Source organism: Genypterus blacodes, unplaced genomic scaffold, assembly GCF_046128005.1.
Source record: "Genypterus blacodes isolate CSIRO-AG114 ecotype Tasmania unplaced genomic scaffold, CSIRO-AGI_Gbla_v1 ptg000073l_1, whole genome shotgun sequence".
Lineage (NCBI taxonomy): Eukaryota > Metazoa > Chordata > Actinopteri > Ophidiiformes > Ophidiidae > Genypterus > Genypterus blacodes.
The window spans coordinates 5148633-5167224 of NW_027466883.1; the positions used below are offsets into that span (position 1 = coordinate 5148633).

An 18592-nucleotide genomic window follows, 5' to 3' on the forward strand; every position below is an offset into this window, starting at 1 on the left:
ACTAAGGGCTGAGCCGATCTGGGCATCAGGAAGCACCGCGACTGGCCAGATCACCTGTTTGTGTCTCGCTTGTTCCAGCAAAGATGGAAAACAGAATTGACAAGGCTGGCACAGATTATTGGCTGTACATTTATCAGAGAACAGCCAGTAATCTGTAGCTCTCGTTTTGGATACAGCATCAAGTACGACACCCTGGCAAATATCTCTTGCTTTACTCTGCTGTAGAGATCAAAAGTGAACTTAATCTCTGTCCGCTCCTGTAAAAGATGACATTTCAAAAGTCAAACGTCCAATAACTGAAGCTATAAAATTGGTCCTGACTCTAAAAGCTAAAAGCAAATATCTCAGTCATACACACATACACACACACACACACACACACAGAGCCTACATTCCTCACACAAACCTGCCACAGGGATAAACATCAAATGCTGCCTTTAATTATTGATTGGTGCTGGATTAGTGGTTACTGGTGTTGATATGATTGAATAGTTCAAGATTTCAAAGGTTTGATTTTCTCACTTTTCTGCGAGAGCAAATTTAATCTGCTGTTTATCAGAAGGGCGACACCTTCACCCTATTGACCACCTATTAGCTTCTGAGTGTCATATTGATCTGATGTTCACAGCAGATGAATGAAACTACACTATATATGTTTACAGACATTAAAAATAAAGCTGTTTGTTCCTTCATACGTTCATTCCAACACTTATGGTCCATCTTCTTGTTCTATTTTGAACTTTTTTCAACCATAGCTTACAATACATGATTTAAGCAGAGCACACACTGCTCTTGGCTGTGATTGTAGCATAAATTATATCACTGGAATAGATTCTGCTGAAACATTCAAATACGGCTCTGAAGAGAATGTTATTACAACAGGACCCGGCTTCAGTGCAGTGGTGTGTGTGTGTGCGCGTGTGTGTTTTTTAGTTGCTCTGGGCCGAATTTCTGGGATTTGATTGCCTTTCAGAATTTAAAAGAGGGTCATTCATCCTAAAGTCAAGCCAGCAGAGTGTTTCATCTCTTCAAGGAAAGCCACATATCACCTTGTCTCTGCTGAATCCCATCACGTTTCCCACTTTTGCCTCCTCCACACACCCTAATTTGTTCCTGCCACTAATAGTAACAACTCGAAAAGGCAACATCTACCGCTCTAGATGGCCTTTGTTATTATTGTCACGTCTCCACTCTCGCAGTAATTCTATTCCTGTGCTTATTGCAAGTCACTCGAGATAAGGGCGAGCAGCTAAACGCCTGAAATATAAATGAAATTGTAAAAGAATCTCCTTTGGGGTAATAATTAGTGCAAGTGAAACAAAATACGGCGGAATGGAACAGCTGACAGCTGTGGAATGTACCTCAGATTATTATTACACATGACCCCAACTGAGGCGTTAATCCTGGCACTCTTGCCTCATTTCTGGCGCTTCAGGCAGTGTGTACTTCATTCAGCAACACCACACAGCCATACATTTACATTTAGGTTTGAGGCATTAAGCCAAGGCTCCTATCCAGGGCAACTCACGATGAGAGCGGCTATGATTTCCATAATCATTCCTTCAAAGGCCCAAAGGGTTTGGTTTTGATCTTCTGTGGCCAAATTTGGGGGTTTAGTGACGTTTTTTTCCGACAAACAGTGCAGGATGTTGCTCAGGTTCTGTCTAATTCCTGACAGGAAGCTGCTGAATAATGCTCACACCCGGCACTCCCACCCCCCGCTGTCTCCCCAACAACCCTCCCTTATATCTCCACCACCTTTATCGCTCCCTGTTGAGTTCAAACAGAGAGACCTATCTTCCTCGTCCCTTTATAGACGCATACCCCCTCCCCCCCCCTCGGCGATTAAATACATATCCTGCATTAATTCATGAAAGTCTCTGCAGACTTCAGTCGGTGTCTTTGCCTCTCTCTTATGGGACTCAAGGACTTTCACGACAGGGTTGCTTTGTTTATCTGCACTCCTGGGTGGGACATTTCCATTTGAATGGCGTACGTGTTGTGGGTTGCAGGTGGTTTTGGTTGTCGTTTTCATCAGCCTGCGCATGTTGTTTGTGTATTTCACAGGCTTACATGCAGTATTAGGCCCCGGGGACGTATATGAGCACACCTTATTAGGCATATTTGTTTATAGATAATATAAAATCTTAAAATGTGCCATGGGGCGTTTTTTTGTGGATTGTGCAGCGTGCCTGCATAACATCTGGGCTCAGTGAAGTGGATGGACCAAAGCACATCTTAAGTCATGTTAAACTAAACTTGGGGCAGCCTATACAGTATAACAGCAGTATTCCTCCTCCACCTTGCCTTGGGCAGAGATTGGATGAAAAAAAGGAAGCCCCAAAGGAAGGAGGGAAAAGTCCATCTGTGGGCTACACTCAAGGACAACAGTGTTATCCATTTTGGAAGAGTATGAAACAAGCCAGTGTGTTCGGCGGGGGGGGTCTGGAAACGCCGGCGTCTGGACGAACTGTGGATGTCACTGTTCCCGTGCCAAGCCTACTGTGATGTTGCGGATTAGATGCAAATCATTGACTCCCCCCCTGTTTGTCGTAGTGTGACTTTTCACATTCAGAGTGGGAGATAATGAGCAAATGTGACTGATTAGTTCTGATCACTGTCAGGGTGAATTATGGCAGCAGCAGGGGTGTGTGTGTCGCTGCACGTAGAAGCTGAGTTTAATGTGTTTTTATGGGCATAATTCAGCCTGAGGTGTTGGGGTTTGGCCACAACTATTAATCTTTGTTGTTCTTGTTTCCTCTTTTACTCCCTTCTTCTTTATCTGCTTTTCACTCGATCCTCCATCATTCACCTGTCTTGTTACTTATTCCACTCTAATCTTCCTCGCTTTCTTTCTTCTTTTCTTTCTCATTTGTATTATTTTCCCTCCCCCCTGTTGAACTCTACCTTCCACCTTCTCCTCCCCACACTCCCTAATAGAACCGATTCCATCTCCAGATGTCGGCCCGTGTGCCTCCATCGACCTTGGGGAGTCTGCTGCTGGCGGTCCTGCAGGGGGGAGACGGGGAGAGAGACCGGGGAGGCCGAGGAGAGGGGGGCCGGGGAGGAGCAGCTGTGATTTGTCCCGGATGGGAGGAGGGGGGTGAAGGATTGCTCTCTCACCTCCAGATGCACAGCGGATCCACCTGGCATTTGTGGGACATCATCAACCTGACCCTCACCTCTGGGAGCGGGGACAGAAGGGGGGAGGCGAGGGAGGATCAAAGGGAGGAGGAGGCTCTGAAGATTCTCTCCGCCCGTTTCCTGCGCTCCCCCTCTCCCATCTCCTCCGTTCTCCTCATGGGATCTGACCCCGAATGTCTCTCCTCCGTTCTGCGTGCTGCTCAGCGCCTTGCCCCCTCGCTACCAGCACTGCAGTGGATTATGGGATATCCCTTATCTCCTGATTCACTACACACTCTTGGAGGTCCACTTGGCCTTTTAGCCTACGGGGAGGTCGGCCGCAAACCAATCAGCTTCTACATCCGGGATGCCTTGCAGTTGATCAGCCGCGCAGTTACTGCGGCAACCATGGTGAGGCCAGACTTGGCTCTTATCCAGAACATGGTGAACTGTTATGACAAACCAAACCGACTGGAGCTGCCCTCTTCAGGACAGTACCTGGCCAGGTAGGCCCACAAACTGAAACACGTGAACACACACATACACAGACACACATTTCTCTCTAACCATAACAACCAAAACTTGCATTTTTTTATATATTTTCCTTTTATAATCTCGACTCCTTGACCTTGAAAATGTACCCATAGTAAGGATCTTCTATTTCTTCAAACTGTTCTAGATAGAGCTGAATAGGTTGAGATACTTTGAAACAGTTTGTGCTCTATAAATCGAGATTGCAACCAGAAGGTGGTGGGGTTTTTGTTTGTAAATCCTTCTGTATGTATCATAGATGCAGCTCCTTTCTGAAAATGTACTCATTTGCTTTCCTGACCACCTGATCTGGATCTCATGGTCGTGAGTGTTGGGAGTTGAAGGTGGGCTGTACCGTCCTTAGTCTCTGCTACCATCTAGTGGCAACATGGAGTTAACACAGGTCTGAATGGTTGTCTATGGCCTAAAAATACATTTTAATGATCCGTATCCATGTTAAAACCTTCCATCAGTAACCTTTTCAGTTATCTTGCAACCCACAGGCATACCGACACACACACACAAACCAAAGCAAAAACGTGCTTTCTCAGCAGAGGTAATTAACGCAAACCACATAACAGAATTGTGGATTGGGGTGGAGATGGACTTGCAACCACTGCTTCCACTTTGCCATCCTCGGCTCCTAGGCAAGGTCACACAAATACTGACCAGTACTTTTGTTGATGTCTTGCGGTTTCACTTTGACAGTCATGTCACTGTAGGTCTGTGAGCTTGTTAGGTTTCCAAGTGACATTTTTGTGTGGAGTTGCCGGCTCCACTTATGGTACTGTACGGTCTGCTTGCTGTCCTTGTCTGTCCTCTGCACTCTGGGGGCGTTACTGAATAGCACTGTCATGCTGGGGGTGTGGAGGAGGTCTTTATGGCATACAGATTCCCAAACTGTCACAGGTTTGTCTCCTTCCTGTTTTGCCGCTGCTGTTGCTGCTGCTGCTTCAATACCCGCAGGTTGTAAAGGAGCCACTGACAGCTTTCATGGGCTCTGTCAAGGTGTGGCCAGAGATAACACCAACCTATGTTGAGGGTGTGCACGTAAGTTCATAATGAAGTACACATTAAATCCAAGGAATATTTTCATTTCAAACAGAAGAAAGCCCTAACGTCCTCACTTTTGCACATAACAAAATAGCCAGGCATATACTTACTAAACCGTCTTAAGAAATGGCTGACACTGAGTGATATAACGAAGCCTCCACTGTGCCCTCACTCCAAAATTAAATCCCTTTCTGTCAAATTTCAGTTGACAGTTGATATTTCGTAAGCGGGGGAAGGGATACAACACGGTGTATCCAACTTCTGTGATCGTGTGGAAGTGGTAAGGGAAGGATTTGTGGTATGAGCTGGGCCCACGGCAAATACTGAACACATGAGGCGCCTGCCGACTAAGCAAAATCGTCAACACACACCCACATAATCGCTACCTGCATTCTCTCACAGCGTTGAGTTTCTGCTGCAACAGATGCCGAGATGAGCAAAGTGAGCTTTGTGTTTCAAAACATTGTTATTAATCATCGCAAATGCAACAAGTTAAAGCTCGTTCTATTACACTAATTTAAAAGTTTTGTTTAAAGTGATTGAATATTCATTGGGATACGGAGGAAAATCACAATCTTTCTATGAAGACCCATTTGGGACAAAGTCTAGACTATCAGCAAAGCCCTCTAATAATATAGACTCCGTGACCTTTGTGCCAAGAGACTAATAAAAGGCCATTTTCTATCGTGCCATTCCAGCCCGTCCAGTTAGAATTTTTACCCTCCAGTGTCTTCCCTGATTCTTATCCCAGCCCTGCAAGAGCCAGACTCTGCCATTGCTTCAAGAAGCCCTAACAAAGCAGAGGGAAGTTAAAGACTTCCACGTGGAAAAGGCAATTAACAGCTCAATGCCCAAGGGACTGAGCGAGGAAAGGAGGGAGGAAGGGAGAGAGAGAGAGAGAGAGAGAGGATGCCTACAGATGTAAGAGGAATAAAACTAGAATAGAAATAAGAGCAGTCAACTACTCGTGTTGGTGTTTATTCAAAATTTCCAGCATGAAAAATCCCTCTGTGCTACTCTCTGTAAAAACATTAGCCAGAAACATGGAAAGAAGTAAAAATATGAACAAATAGCTGATAGGAAGGGCCAAAAGAATATAGGGATAGATTCAAAGAATGTGAAGAGGGAGTTTTGTGTGAACAGAGATATGACAGAAGATGGGGAAATGAAAGAAGGGGGGGAATAGATATAGAGTTGTTGTTATCAAAGTGAAATCTGCCGGTCTGCCTGTCAGTGGCATCTCTCAGACAACTGCTGTCACGCTGATTTTATCTCCCCCGAAAAGATTAAAGACCATCGAAACCAGCAACCATCCTATCATCCCAGCACACAGACAAAGAAGGGGGAGGTGGGGGGGCGGAGTAAACTTTCCTCCAAACTAAAGAAGATGGAGTGATAAGAAATGGGAGAGACACGCCCGAGACTTTGTTACAGAGCCGTCATTTACCCCCAAGACGCAGCTGGCATTTATTTTGACTGTGTGTGTGTGTGTGTTTGTGTGTGTGTGTGTGTGAGGGGAGCCAGGTGTGAGCGAGAGGAAGCTGTCCCTCTCTTTGCAGACTTCTGACACCGCCGGCTGCCTTTTGTCACCCCCAGTCATTCTTCAAATGGAGTTATCTGGCCTGATGCGCCACAACAGCTGAACCCACATCGGAAAGGTTAAAGGCACTGGAGGAATTTGTCATAGCGCAAAACATTTCTTATCTGGAGCACAAGAGCTGTCACGAATTGTGGGAGAAAGTGGGATATTTGCTACTCAGATAATTCCTCCCTGTGTTCAGATAAGAGGTGGAAAGTGAAACCCATAGTTAAATTTTTGTGGCCAGCTTGAGCCGGTGCAGTGTTATGTACAAGTAAGGGAGTGCTTGAATTGATGAATCTGCTGTCTGTGGGATATGATGATTCAGCCGCGCTATTACCATGAGTGATTTCAGCTCAAGGCAAGGCTTGCACTTCCGCTTTATAGTTGCAAAAGACAAAGTGAGGGAGAGAAAGAGAGAGAGTGCTGCTGATGAGGAAACACAAGTTAGCACGGAGAACGAGACGAGAATGCCTAACTTTCACATCAGAAGCCCTTTTTTAATCTCATTCCGAAAGGATTGGCGATGAGGGAATCTCTAAACCGGGCACTGAAGGAACGGCGAGGGAGGAAAGTGAACCCAGACACAGGGAGATGGTGGACAGTGAACATAAACACAAAAAAAAAGCACACACACACGTGCACACATTGCAGTTGTACTTTACGGCGTGCAGACAGGTTTTAACATCGCCTATAGGCTTGGCGGTGAGGTTTATGGCCCTTGTGATAAATTCAGTCTTTTCAGCTAAGCATAGCCCATATTTAACAGAGGAAATTCACCAGCAGAAGCGCTCCTCTCTTCATTTATATATTTATGTACGACCCAGAGCAGAGAGGTGAAGGAAAATAACAGGATGATAAAATAAAGAAGGAAGACAGGCTCTGAAATCCACTCGACAACCTTTTCTAAAGACAGGAAGGATAACGTACCGTTTCTAGCCGTGACCCAGACATAATCAACAATCCCTGCACGGTTCAATACCCACATGAAAGCCGGTGATCCCTGCATACGTTAACATTTGCAAAACCGCCCCTACGATAGGTTATGACGTCGTGACAATCCCCTACTAATCAAGACGTAATCAAACACACCCGAGTCCGTCCGAATATGAGTTCACTTTCAGACGCCGCCTGATCGTCTCCACCAAGACCAACACAGGCCACCAAGCGTGTGAACCGAATAGCAATGACTGTGGGTATGGACTGGCAGATAGCAGCAGACTCTGACTGCACTGCATTAACTTTTAATTATGAGTTTCTAGGAGATGCAATTACCAATTGGAAGAGTGGACTCACTGAAGCTCCACTGCCAGCCCATGTCTGTTTGTAGGATTGATAGTTTTTCCTCTTATTCCAAGTATTAAAAAACTATAATCATACTTTATTTGTCTGGAAACCCCAGACAATGTCTTTAAGTCTTCACTACCAAGTCCAGTTACCCGACAAGCAACTTTTCTCAGGCAGACAATGTCAATTTTCTCTGTTCTCTCTCTCTAATACTGCCTTGTTCTCTTTCTGCCCTGAGGTTTTTCGCTAACGCTTCCTTCACTGGGGCCACGGGCCAAATCCACGTGGATCCCGCCCTCTCCCGGGTCTTCTCCTCCCAGCTGTTCCATGTTTGGAGCCTGAAAAGAGGCGCACTGGGCCAGCCAGCCTGGGTCACAGTTGGCCAGTGGACCAGGGGAAGGCTGGATCTGGAGGCGGGGGTGGTGGGGCTGCGGGGAACTTTAGGCTTTGGCGGTGGCAAGGGACAGGGTCTCGGAGCCGGAGTGAGAGGAGGGGACGGCCAGGGCGACAGTAACATTGGCGGGCGCTGGAGGCCGGGACTTTCGGTGGAGGGGCACCGCCTGAGGGTGGTGACGCTGGTGGAACATCCATTTGTCTTCACGCGGGAGGTGGATGAAGATGGACACTGTCCAGCTGGTCAGCTCTGTTTGGACCCTAAAACCAATCGAACCGACATAATCCAGACGCTCATCAACCAGCTGCATAATCCAAACGCTACAGCAGTGGACTGGGAGGGCACTGGTGAGTTTCGTTTAGCCATTTGTCTGTAAGGTACATGGTGAAAGAAACACTTAAACTTCACACATGTATGCACTACATGTTGATGACCAATAGCTGCTCCTGAGCCGACACTATACTCCAGTATATTGTGTGGTTTACTATACACAAACCCTCTGTATCGCAGTAATCATATATATACATGGTGAATTTTGTGAACCTCTAGATTTGGATTTTTTAACTCTGCAGTTTAGTTTCATAGCATTGCACTATGCATTCATGAGTTGTGGCCCATTTTCTCAATGTGTATAATCTCCTAAAATTGATTCTCTCATAGCAGCCAAATGATATGGATCTCTAAAAGGTTTTTGATCTTTCCTTATCAGGTTAGTCCAGAGATGATGCATGGCTAATTTGCGGATAACTGGATCAACAATGTGGGAGAAGTTTAAAAGAAAATGTTTGAGAGAAAATTCCAAATGTCAGAAATGGTAAAAGTGGACCTTATTTGATGCGAGTAAATTGAGTGGCTGTTTAGGAGACAGGTTCATTAAGAGATATTGCATTAGCACTAGCACACTTGTCCTGTGAGGGTCTGTCTAACACAGCATTGCAGCATTTTTTGGATTTATACTCAACAAACAGCTGTGCATACGTACTTGGAAGTGCAGTCTCTGCATTTCCAAAAAATGCATCTAAACATCCCTGTGGGTAATTCTTTCACATCATCATCATATTTTGTCTCAGATCTACCGGAGGACCTAAGGAAATGTTGCTACGGATACTGCATCGACTTACTAGAGAAACTGGCAGAGGACATGGGCTTCACCTTCGACCTCTACATTGTGGGAGACGGCAAGTACGGGGCGTCGAGCGGGACGGGTCGCTGGACGGGGCTTGTCGGGGACTTGCTGAGTGGAACCGCTGACATGGCTGTCACCTCATTCTCCATCAACTCGGCCAGGAGCAGAGTCATCGATTTCACCTCGCCCTTCTATTCCACCAGCCTGGGCATTCTGGTAAAATAGCTTGAAGTCATCATTAGTTTGCTATAGTTTTTGAGTTTGCATTCTAATGAGTTTGAAAGACAAAGGGAGGTCTGTCCTGTCAAATCTAGCGGATGAGGCAGCCGGTGACAGCATAGCAGACTTCAGAGTGAGTTTGATTTGTAAAACACTTTCCCCTCCTTGACTTCATTTAGCCCCCCTAGCCCACTCACCCCGGGGTTCTGGAGAGGAACAGCAGATCATTAGTCAATGAATAATTAGTTTGAGTTTTCAGTGGGCTTGTTAATTATGGAAGTTCAAATGAGAGGCAGTATAAGGATTTATAATGAGTCTGAGAAGCATTTAGGGAAGATGTCAAGCAGAGACCTTGAATGTACTGCGGCGTTCCTTTGATTTGGTAACATCTCTGTCCTCGTCTGACACACCGCATAATCAGATTTTACCAATATGATGCAACTCCAAAGAGAAATCTCACCATCTGAAAAGTGATTTATGTAGGAAAAGAGAGATGTGTATCTACAACCTCAATTTTTTGCAGGCTGATAATTTAATATGCCTTTGAGCCATTAAACAGATTGGAGTCAGACTTGTAATTATAGCCATTTTTGTGAAATACAACGCATCCACTTATTGCTGAAACCACTCCACTGCCCCTTTAGTGTCCAGCGCGCTTGTTATGTTTGATAATGACTCTAATGCTAATGTCCGACCAGGTTCGCAGCCAAGACACAGCCGCCCCCATCGGAGCCTTCATGTGGCCCCTCCACTGGTCCATGTGGGTGGGCATCTTCGTCACGCTGCACCTCACTGCCCTCTTCCTCACCCTCTACGAGTGGAACAGCCCCTTTGGCATGACGCCGCACGGCAGGAACAGGATGCGGGTTTTCTCCTACTCCTCTGCCCTCAATCTCTGCTACGCCATACTGTTTGGACGAACTGTCGCCACCAAGGTAAAGCATCCCTCCTCCCGGTGATAAATAGGTGTCACGCAGGGCGGGGCGGAGGAAAGAAGGGAGGGATATACTGTACGTTACAGGGAAGAATATAGGAGAGAGGTAATAGAGATGGTCGGCTGGAAATAAGATGGATAGCAGAGGGGTTAACAAGTGAGGCAGTGATGAAGTAGAGAGCTACATGGGGAACAGAGAGGATAATGCACATATGGGGGGGCGAGAGGGGAAAGGGTAAGTGGACTGACAGAGATTGAAGGAGTTATGGAGAGGATGATAAGGATGGATGAGAATGAAGAAGGGGAGGAGGGAGATTAGCTACCTGAAGTAGTCAGGGAGGAAGTTGAAAAACCCGTCGGGGGACGGGGGGCAGCAGGCGGGGGCGAAAGGGCGAGGAATGAATAGTAGGTAAGAGGTTTCAGCAGAAGGGTTGATGGAAAGATGTGGAGAGAAGATGGAAAGGGCGAACGGCAACGGCAGACAGGACGGGAGAGGGCGAGGAGGTGGAGAGAGGGCGGGTGAAGGTCAGGTCGGGGGGCGGAGGTGGTGTTTGGGCGTGAAGGCAGGCATCAATATCTACTGTGTGGCCTTCAACATGGATGGACAACAGCTGTTATGTTTTCGTTTCTATTTGGCATAGATGCAGATATTAAAATGTTCCCTGGCAATACATATTGTACCAAAACCTTGTTTAGTGTAGGAACTTTAACCTGACACGTGCATCTACACCATCATTTGTCTGGAGATTATTCCTCTCTGGGTGTCGACGGAGCCTTCTGGCTTCATCATAATAGTTCTTTTAATGCATCATAATTGGCCAACGCTGAGGCTGATTTGGGCTGAAGGTTGGCCAAGTGATTAAAAGAGACCTTCCCATAATTAAAAGGTCACACGATTAATCTTCGCAGGAAGGAAACGTGTCCGTTAACGGCCGTGCGACCTGTTAAAACGTCCCCGGGCAAGATTCTGCACCTCAATGTGCGAAGGCAGGAGCCAAACAGTCAGATTTATTTAGGTTAACAAGGAAGACAGCGAGTCGGTAAATTGTTTACTAAGCTGCCAATAACGCGTTATTTCCCTACAGTTCAATTTTAACGAGATTTTCTCCTTTTTAATAGGTTTTCAGATGGAAAACATTGCCTTTGTACGATTCAATTCCACGTATCAGCAGATGTGTTATTTACAGGAGATTTTACTTTAAATGCAAAGCCTGTGAGCAGTAGGAAAATTGCGGCGGTGATCATTTTCATATGAGCGATGTTACTATAAAATGATGTTTCAGACTCCTGTTAGTCCAATGTTTGTCCAAATAATTTGTGTTTATATTACAGATGCGTTCCTCTCTTGTTCATGGGATTTAAAATGTGAACTAAATCACAGGCTTCAGGAGGGTTCACTCTCCTCAGCAGGCAGAAGATATTCCTGACCTGCCTCACACCATTTAGATTCTTTCCCCTCATGTGTTCAGTTCCCTTCTGGTCTGTGTAATTAACTTGGTCACACATTTCATTTTGAATTCATCCCTTTAGTTCCCTTCATGAGATGGGATATTATGATAAAAGTCCTCTTTGTCATCCGCAAGATTTATCTCTGGTTTTATTCAGTTTTATCACCGCTCTGCAGACTCCCAAGTGTTGGACGGGTCGATTCCTGATGAACCTTTGGGCGATCTTCTGCCTGCTGGTGCTGTCCAGCTACACCGCCAACCTAGCAGCCGTCATGGTGGGGGAGAAGACCTTCGAGCAGGTCTCAGGAATTCACGACGACAAGGTTGGACCGCACGTACAAGGACAAACAAACCCACAACTGCATTTGTGTCAGCACCCTCACACAGGCATACACGCACAAACACACACACAGGCTTAATCTCAAACAAGGACAGCCTTAATGAGTAAAGAGTGGACTAATTCCTGAAGGATTATCACTTCTCTTATCCTTAAACCCTGTCGGGAGTTCAAGGTTTCAGTGCGTTTGATATCTTCCCTCCTCTCTTCTCCCACCTCCACCTTTTCCCTGCACCACCAGCTGCACCACCCCAGCCTGGGCTTCCGCTTCGGCACAGTGAGGGAGAGCAGCGCCGAGGATTACATGAAGAAGAGCTTCCCGGAGATGCACGACTACATGAGACGCTTCAACCAGCCCACCACCCCCGAGGGCGTCCACATGTTAAAGTAAGACACACTATCTGAGTAAGAAAACAAACAATAGACAACAATGGATGATGTATTTAAGGAGAAAGATTTTCCTTCGGTTATCTTCACTCTTTCTAATTCACAGCTCTGCATCAAAGTGTAACCTTTTTGGATTTAATGTATCCAAAGCGTGATGAAAACAAATGAGGCACCAGAAAGTCATAACTCATTGTCAGTGTGTGTCACTTGATGGTACTTTTAATTTCTTATGTCCAGATGCTCACATTTTCCAACTTGGATCACAGTTGATTAGGTTTGTAATTTATGGCTGCACCAAGTATATTTTAGTTTAGTTTGGAGTTCCGCTGATGAAGTTTGTGCGGCCAACTGCTGGATGTTTGAGCTGTTTTGTTCAGAAGTTAAGCACAATTTAGTACAAACTACACCAATAACAAAACACTTAAGAGCCTTGTACACATGGATACAAAAATCAATTCACAACTGCTATAAAAATTGAGAAACGGTGTAGTTACCCCTGGGTGCAACAAATTCAGACTTTAGATATCGCTTGGCTCGCTGCAAACATACACACAGCTATAACCACCTCATCCTCTCACCAGACACAAAGCATACATCATATCGCACCAGCAAAGATGCCAGAATGGTGTGTGTGTGCGTGCGTGCGTGTGTACGTGAATGTCTGTTGTGCGTGCGTGCTGACCTTGCAATAGGACCACGGGAGCACAAAGCGCCGCTTCAGAAAAAAAAGAGGGGGGGGATGAGTAGGGAGAAGATGAAGGCGGGGTTTGTTTGTGTGCGAAGCGAAGCAGAAGTGGAAGTCACAGCAGTGCGGAGAACCATAGAGAGAGAGATGCAGCAAAATACTGTGCTGGCAGAACTACTGACCCCAATACTGCACTCACATCTCTGAGAGAGGAAAAAAATCACCTGGAGAGAGACGGAGAGCTGAGGGCTACACAGACAGACACACACACATACAGGTATTGGCTCAGAAGTAAAGTGCATATAGGATCGGATAACTTCCAACCCCCTTTTTGTCCCAAAAGAAGATTCTGCGCTGCCTCCTCCCTGATCTTCAAATCTGACAGCTCGAGTAGAAGCAGAAAAACTGACTTTTCTGCTTCGCTGGCAGGGCGAAGACTTTGTAAAGTCACCAGTTTGTTTTGCATCGAATGCCCTGAATAACAAGAAGTTGTGGGTAATTTGATCAGACCGGCCTAATGTGATATAAGACTTTTTGCAATTGGATTATCTTTGTGTGTTTGTCTATCCTGTGTGTGTGTGTATATGTTTCAAATCCAATTTATGCTGCTTGGTATCCGAAAAATCATCTACTGCCAATCACGTCCAGCAGCAGAGCCTGCAGACAGGGGAAAGGTTTATAATTAGGGGTCAATTTGGGTCAATTAGATCGATATTGCTGGTTTAGGAGACGCTTCGGCAGTGTGTATATGGTCTTATCAGTCCCACACAGAGGCTGTTGGTTTGGGTAATGATGAATGTGTTTACACAGCGTATTAGAATGCCGTTAATCTCATCCTCCGTGTAAATGACAAAGGTCAATGATAACCTACATACAGCATCCGGCCGCAGGCTTGGAGAGCCTGGAAAAGTTTGGAAGAGTGAAACTGAAGCATTTGCAGGTCTTGAGAAACTTTGAGGTTACTCCAATTTCTCTCTCACTCTTGTGTTTCTGTTTTTGTGCGTGTGTGTGTCTGTGTGTGTGTGTGTGTGTGTTGGTGGTGAAGGACAGATCCCCCTGCCTTAGATGCATTCATCATGGACAAAGCGCTGCTGGATTTTGAAGTCTCCATCGACGCTGATTGCAAACTGCTCACCGTCGGGAAGCCGTTTGCCATAGAAGGTACACACACACACACACCTTTATGCACGTGTATAGAGAAACAAAGACATGCTTACACATACAGTCAGAGGGGAGATCAAATAGTGTTGACTGACAGAACAGCACAGCGATCCGACGTGTGACCGTGCTGCAAGGGGGGGGAATACTTCTTCATCTATTATTAAGAGGCGGTGTGAGGAGTTTGGACTTTCTGCTTACATGTAGGACGAATCTGCACTGCAGCTAGGCATATAGACAAATGCATGACCGGGTAATGACCCACAGAGGGGGTTATCACGCTGTCTTTATGCAGAAGCAGTGGTGCCCCTATGAGATGGCAAAAGCGGGGGCCAGGCCCACCAAGCTATAACATTACAGAGCGCCGCTGTACTATAGGAGACGTTTCAAGTGGCGTAGCACCTGCAGAGGGCGCTGTTTTGTCTCTTTTCTACCTGTGTGCTGCAGCAAAACGTTTCAACAAAATACAGTGATATGAAAAAGGAGCAAGTCTAGTAAAAGGCAGCTTTTTTAATGACTTTGTTTCTTTCTATTTCCTTTTAGTATTAAATGGCAACCCCCAAGGATCTTCCCTGGTATATCAGCCTTTTTTAGTTCCCCACCCCAGAATTATCAGCAAGTCTTATTTCATTTTACTGGAAACATTTCAGGCACGCTTGTCACATTTACAAATTTTTTTCTTTGACACACTTGAATGTGTCACCGGTTTCAATAATTCAGCTTTGGACCGCTGTTGGTACTCATTAAAGCTTTCCGATAGCAGTTTGACAGTAGTAATTTCATGCTGCGTGTGTTCTTTGTGTAAAAAGTCTAAACTCATTCAATATTTTGATCCCAAAAGCTGAAAAATTAGCAGAACGACGTGTTGGAATGTGCTGAACATGTATATCTGGTTGGTATAGATAAGTACCTACAGCTTGGATCACTGAGCAACGTTGCGCCTGTGCGTTCGTCTATACTATAAATGAGAAACCACTTTTTAAAAGAGGAGGTTTGGCAATTTTCCCCTCCTTTTTTTGCTGCATGGATACTTTGGTGAGAAGACTGATGGCCACGTGTGTTCTGGTGGCGTAGTGATAAATTACGGGTTATAAATCATATTTTTAACAAGGTACTTCATCATTTCGCCAGATTATTCAAGTCCGATAATCCATTATTATGATTACTTGAGGTAGTAGTAGTGGTGGTGTGTTAAAAACTATATCATCAGCTGAGTACAGCCGCACAATTATTGGCTGTATATCGCACCACCTTCAGACATAAAGGGTACAGCGTTAACCTGCCAAAGGTAATTCCATCGTGGCTCTAATAAAATCTAGAGCTCCCGTTCATTGAGGAAAATAAAGGTCCCAGCCTGCCATTATTGGGAGTTTTTACCGTATTCCAGTCACACGCCATCTGCACTCACACACATCCTGAAGGTCACACCAGAGGGAAGTTTGTGAACACGTTTGCTGAATGTCTCAAGCATTCAACCTCCAACCCGAGCCATGGAAGGCCAGTTTGTGTGTTTGTATCACCGATGATGCGTATGCGCGTCCGCTCTGATGTGGGATTGCTTCAGTTGAGTGATTTCTTTTATCCTCCCATCAGACAGCAGCTTGGGAGACGTATGGGACCAAACATGAACTTTTGATACCAATGCTCTGTCAGTCAGAGCTCTGGGAAAGACCCCCATTCCCACACTCTCCACCCACTGTACACCTTCCGCTCGCTGGGGATTCCTCACTGCTGCCTTCAATGTCTCAGCAAAAGAATAAAATGAGCCAAGGGACGCTGCTACGGCATTACTCACCCGATTGTGGGAATGAGCGTGCGGGCCTCATCGGGATGTAGAGCGGGTCAGTTTGATGACTGCTTGATTCATTGCCTACGTGAACAAGCAGCCAATGAATCCACCAGAGCCTTTGAGAGCAATTCTCCCCACGGTCTGCAATGTGAGGGAGAATCCAAGTAAACGCGATAACGCTTAACGGTAGAGGAAGAATGGAGAGGAAACGGCCCCCGACAGGTAGCGTGAGAGAGAAGAAGGAACCCTGGAGTAGAGCATGAGCTGCTACAGAGGGGAAGAGTAAGAGAAACAACAAGGAACGGCCAACGAGGCGGGAGATGTAAAGGGAGGAAGAGAGGCTTTCATTAGTCCGCTGCTAGTTTGCGCCTTTCTGCACGGGGAGTGATAAAAGAGGGCAGCCAGCCGAGTGTCCTAATCAAGACAAACCGTCAGCCGTGCTGATGGAGCGAGGGAGGGGGAGGAGAGAGAGAGGAAGAGAGGAAGGGAGATGTTGTCCATATGAGGACGCGGGAGAGATTTATAGAGTAGTTTGGGGAGTCTGTGGAGACGCAGGTAGACGGAGGGGATTGGGGCTCTGGAGACCCCGCGGCCAAGGTGCTCGCTTCAAATCTTCCAGTCACTTAAGAGATGCGCCCGAGAGTCGCTGGGTGCCTGCGCTGTCGGAGGATGTTTACGACAGCTCAGACACACACCATTAATAATATTGCCACAGAGCAGGGAGCCACTCAGTGCTCGTTTGTATGTGTGTGTGTGTGTGTGTGTGTGCGTGTGCGTGTGTGTGTGTGAGGTGTGTGTATTTATGTCGATTTGTGGTCCACCACAGTCAAACCACACAGGGTCCATTGGAGGATTTTTGTCACCATGGTGGGATTGTTGTTCTCAGGTCAGGCATCCAAACTGTGTGTGTGTGTGTGTAAGTTAATTCCAAAGGTAGATAAGTAATAAATAAGCCTGCTATCAAAGGGAAATGGGCTCCACTTAAGCATGGTGATAATCCACAACACCTTTCATAAAATAAGTGTTATAATCCGTTGCTTTATCGCTGAATGAATCGTAATTCAACTATATGGCTTTAATGGAAGCTTTAACATTGGCTCTAAACAGACACGAGAAGGAAAATCCCCTGACACACAGGAAATTGTGCTTTACATTTCTTGTAGCGGCAGTTAAACAGATAAGTGCATAAGCCGGAATAGCCTCAAGAATGCAAAAGTTCATTCAGGGAACATTCGTGGAAGATACTGCATACAAAAGAACCGGGAATGTTCAGGATTAGAGTTGGAATAGTCTCATGGAAGCACGTCGCAGAAAAAACAACAAGCTGCCGTGTTTGCTTTGTGCTTTTTAAAATATTGACTGATGACAGTTGCAGCGTTTCCACACACACAGGTCTATATATAGCGCTGCGGCTGGGGGTGCTCGTGTGTGTGTGTGTGTGTGTGTGTGTGTTGGCGGGGCGTTTGAGTGACAGCTTTGGGACACGACGCTCGTGATGGAATAGGTGGACGTCTCAGGGAAAGAAACAACGGGGATGACAGGAGGGGCTTGCCCACTTGTGTTTCACCGTTTGACTGGAGGGGTCTGAATAAAGCGGAGGGAGAATGTGTGTGTGTGTGTGTGGGGGGGGGGGGGGGGGGAGTCTGCAGGAAAACAAGGAGGGCGAGGACAGACACAAGGAGACAAAGCAAAGGACTCTGGAGAGGAGGCAGAAATTGGATGAAAGTAATGGGATGGCAGAGAGCGGGAGCGGACTAACTAAGGAGGGGACCAGAGGCGACGGATGGGAGAGAAATGACCTCAGACGGGGAAGCAGGTGGACGACGAAGAGGCGAAGGAAGAGACAAATGCAAGGAGGAAGGAAGGCGGTGTGTGTGTGTGTGTGTGTGTGTGTAGAAGGGAAGGGAAGGATGATGAAAGCAGGTAGGGGGGCTGTGCTGTTTGTCACGAAGCAAGCAGAGTGTGACAGTCCTGAACCTCTTGATATATCCGCTATTTGCATCCACAACCCCGCCCCCCCCCCAAGTCTCAACATACACACACAAAGAGCTGACACCTCTGGGTTAATGTGCACACACACACACACACACACACACACACACACAAACACAGCAGACACAGAGAGAGAGAGATAGTATCAGAATATCTGCCTGTGCCTTTGACTGCATTACTGAAAACAAAATGAACAAACAACTCCAGGAGGTCCGCTCCTACAGTTAATCCATCTTTTGATTCTAGACAGAGAGTCATGTTCGCTTTGATTATGTACCTGCAGAAACACACAGAGCAGCGCTGAGCAGATGGGATTGCCTGAGCGGGACAGAGCCGCACCTCGTACCTCCAGCTCAGTCATGACGCTGATCTACGTACGTGAGGCTGCGTGAAAGAGAGAGAGTGCAGGTTCGCCACAATCATTCAGGCCTCTTCTGCAGCTCCAGTAGAAATATGTGGGGGCAGTGATGTCAACATTCGTCACCTCGGCTCCTGCGTCTTTGTTTACACGGCTGAGAGGAATTAGCTGCTGATCTTTAAGTCAGGTTTA

General features: G+C 46.3%; 1 protein-coding gene across 1 annotated transcript in view; it reads left to right on the plus strand.

Moving 5' to 3' along the window:
- The window catches only part of LOC143006008 (glutamate receptor ionotropic, NMDA 3B-like), a 51343-nt gene that overhangs the window by 25884 nt on the left and 6867 nt on the right, over positions 1-18592 (plus strand). The window contains exons 2-8 of the mRNA XM_076157312.1: positions 2941-3629; positions 7812-8314; positions 9038-9309; positions 10011-10247; positions 11871-12017; positions 12273-12418; positions 14149-14264. Coding sequence (XP_076013427.1) covers positions 2941-3629; positions 7812-8314; positions 9038-9309; positions 10011-10247; positions 11871-12017; positions 12273-12418; positions 14149-14264 — 2110 coding nt within the window. The remainder of the gene's footprint in view (positions 1-2940; positions 3630-7811; positions 8315-9037; positions 9310-10010; positions 10248-11870; positions 12018-12272; positions 12419-14148; positions 14265-18592) is intronic.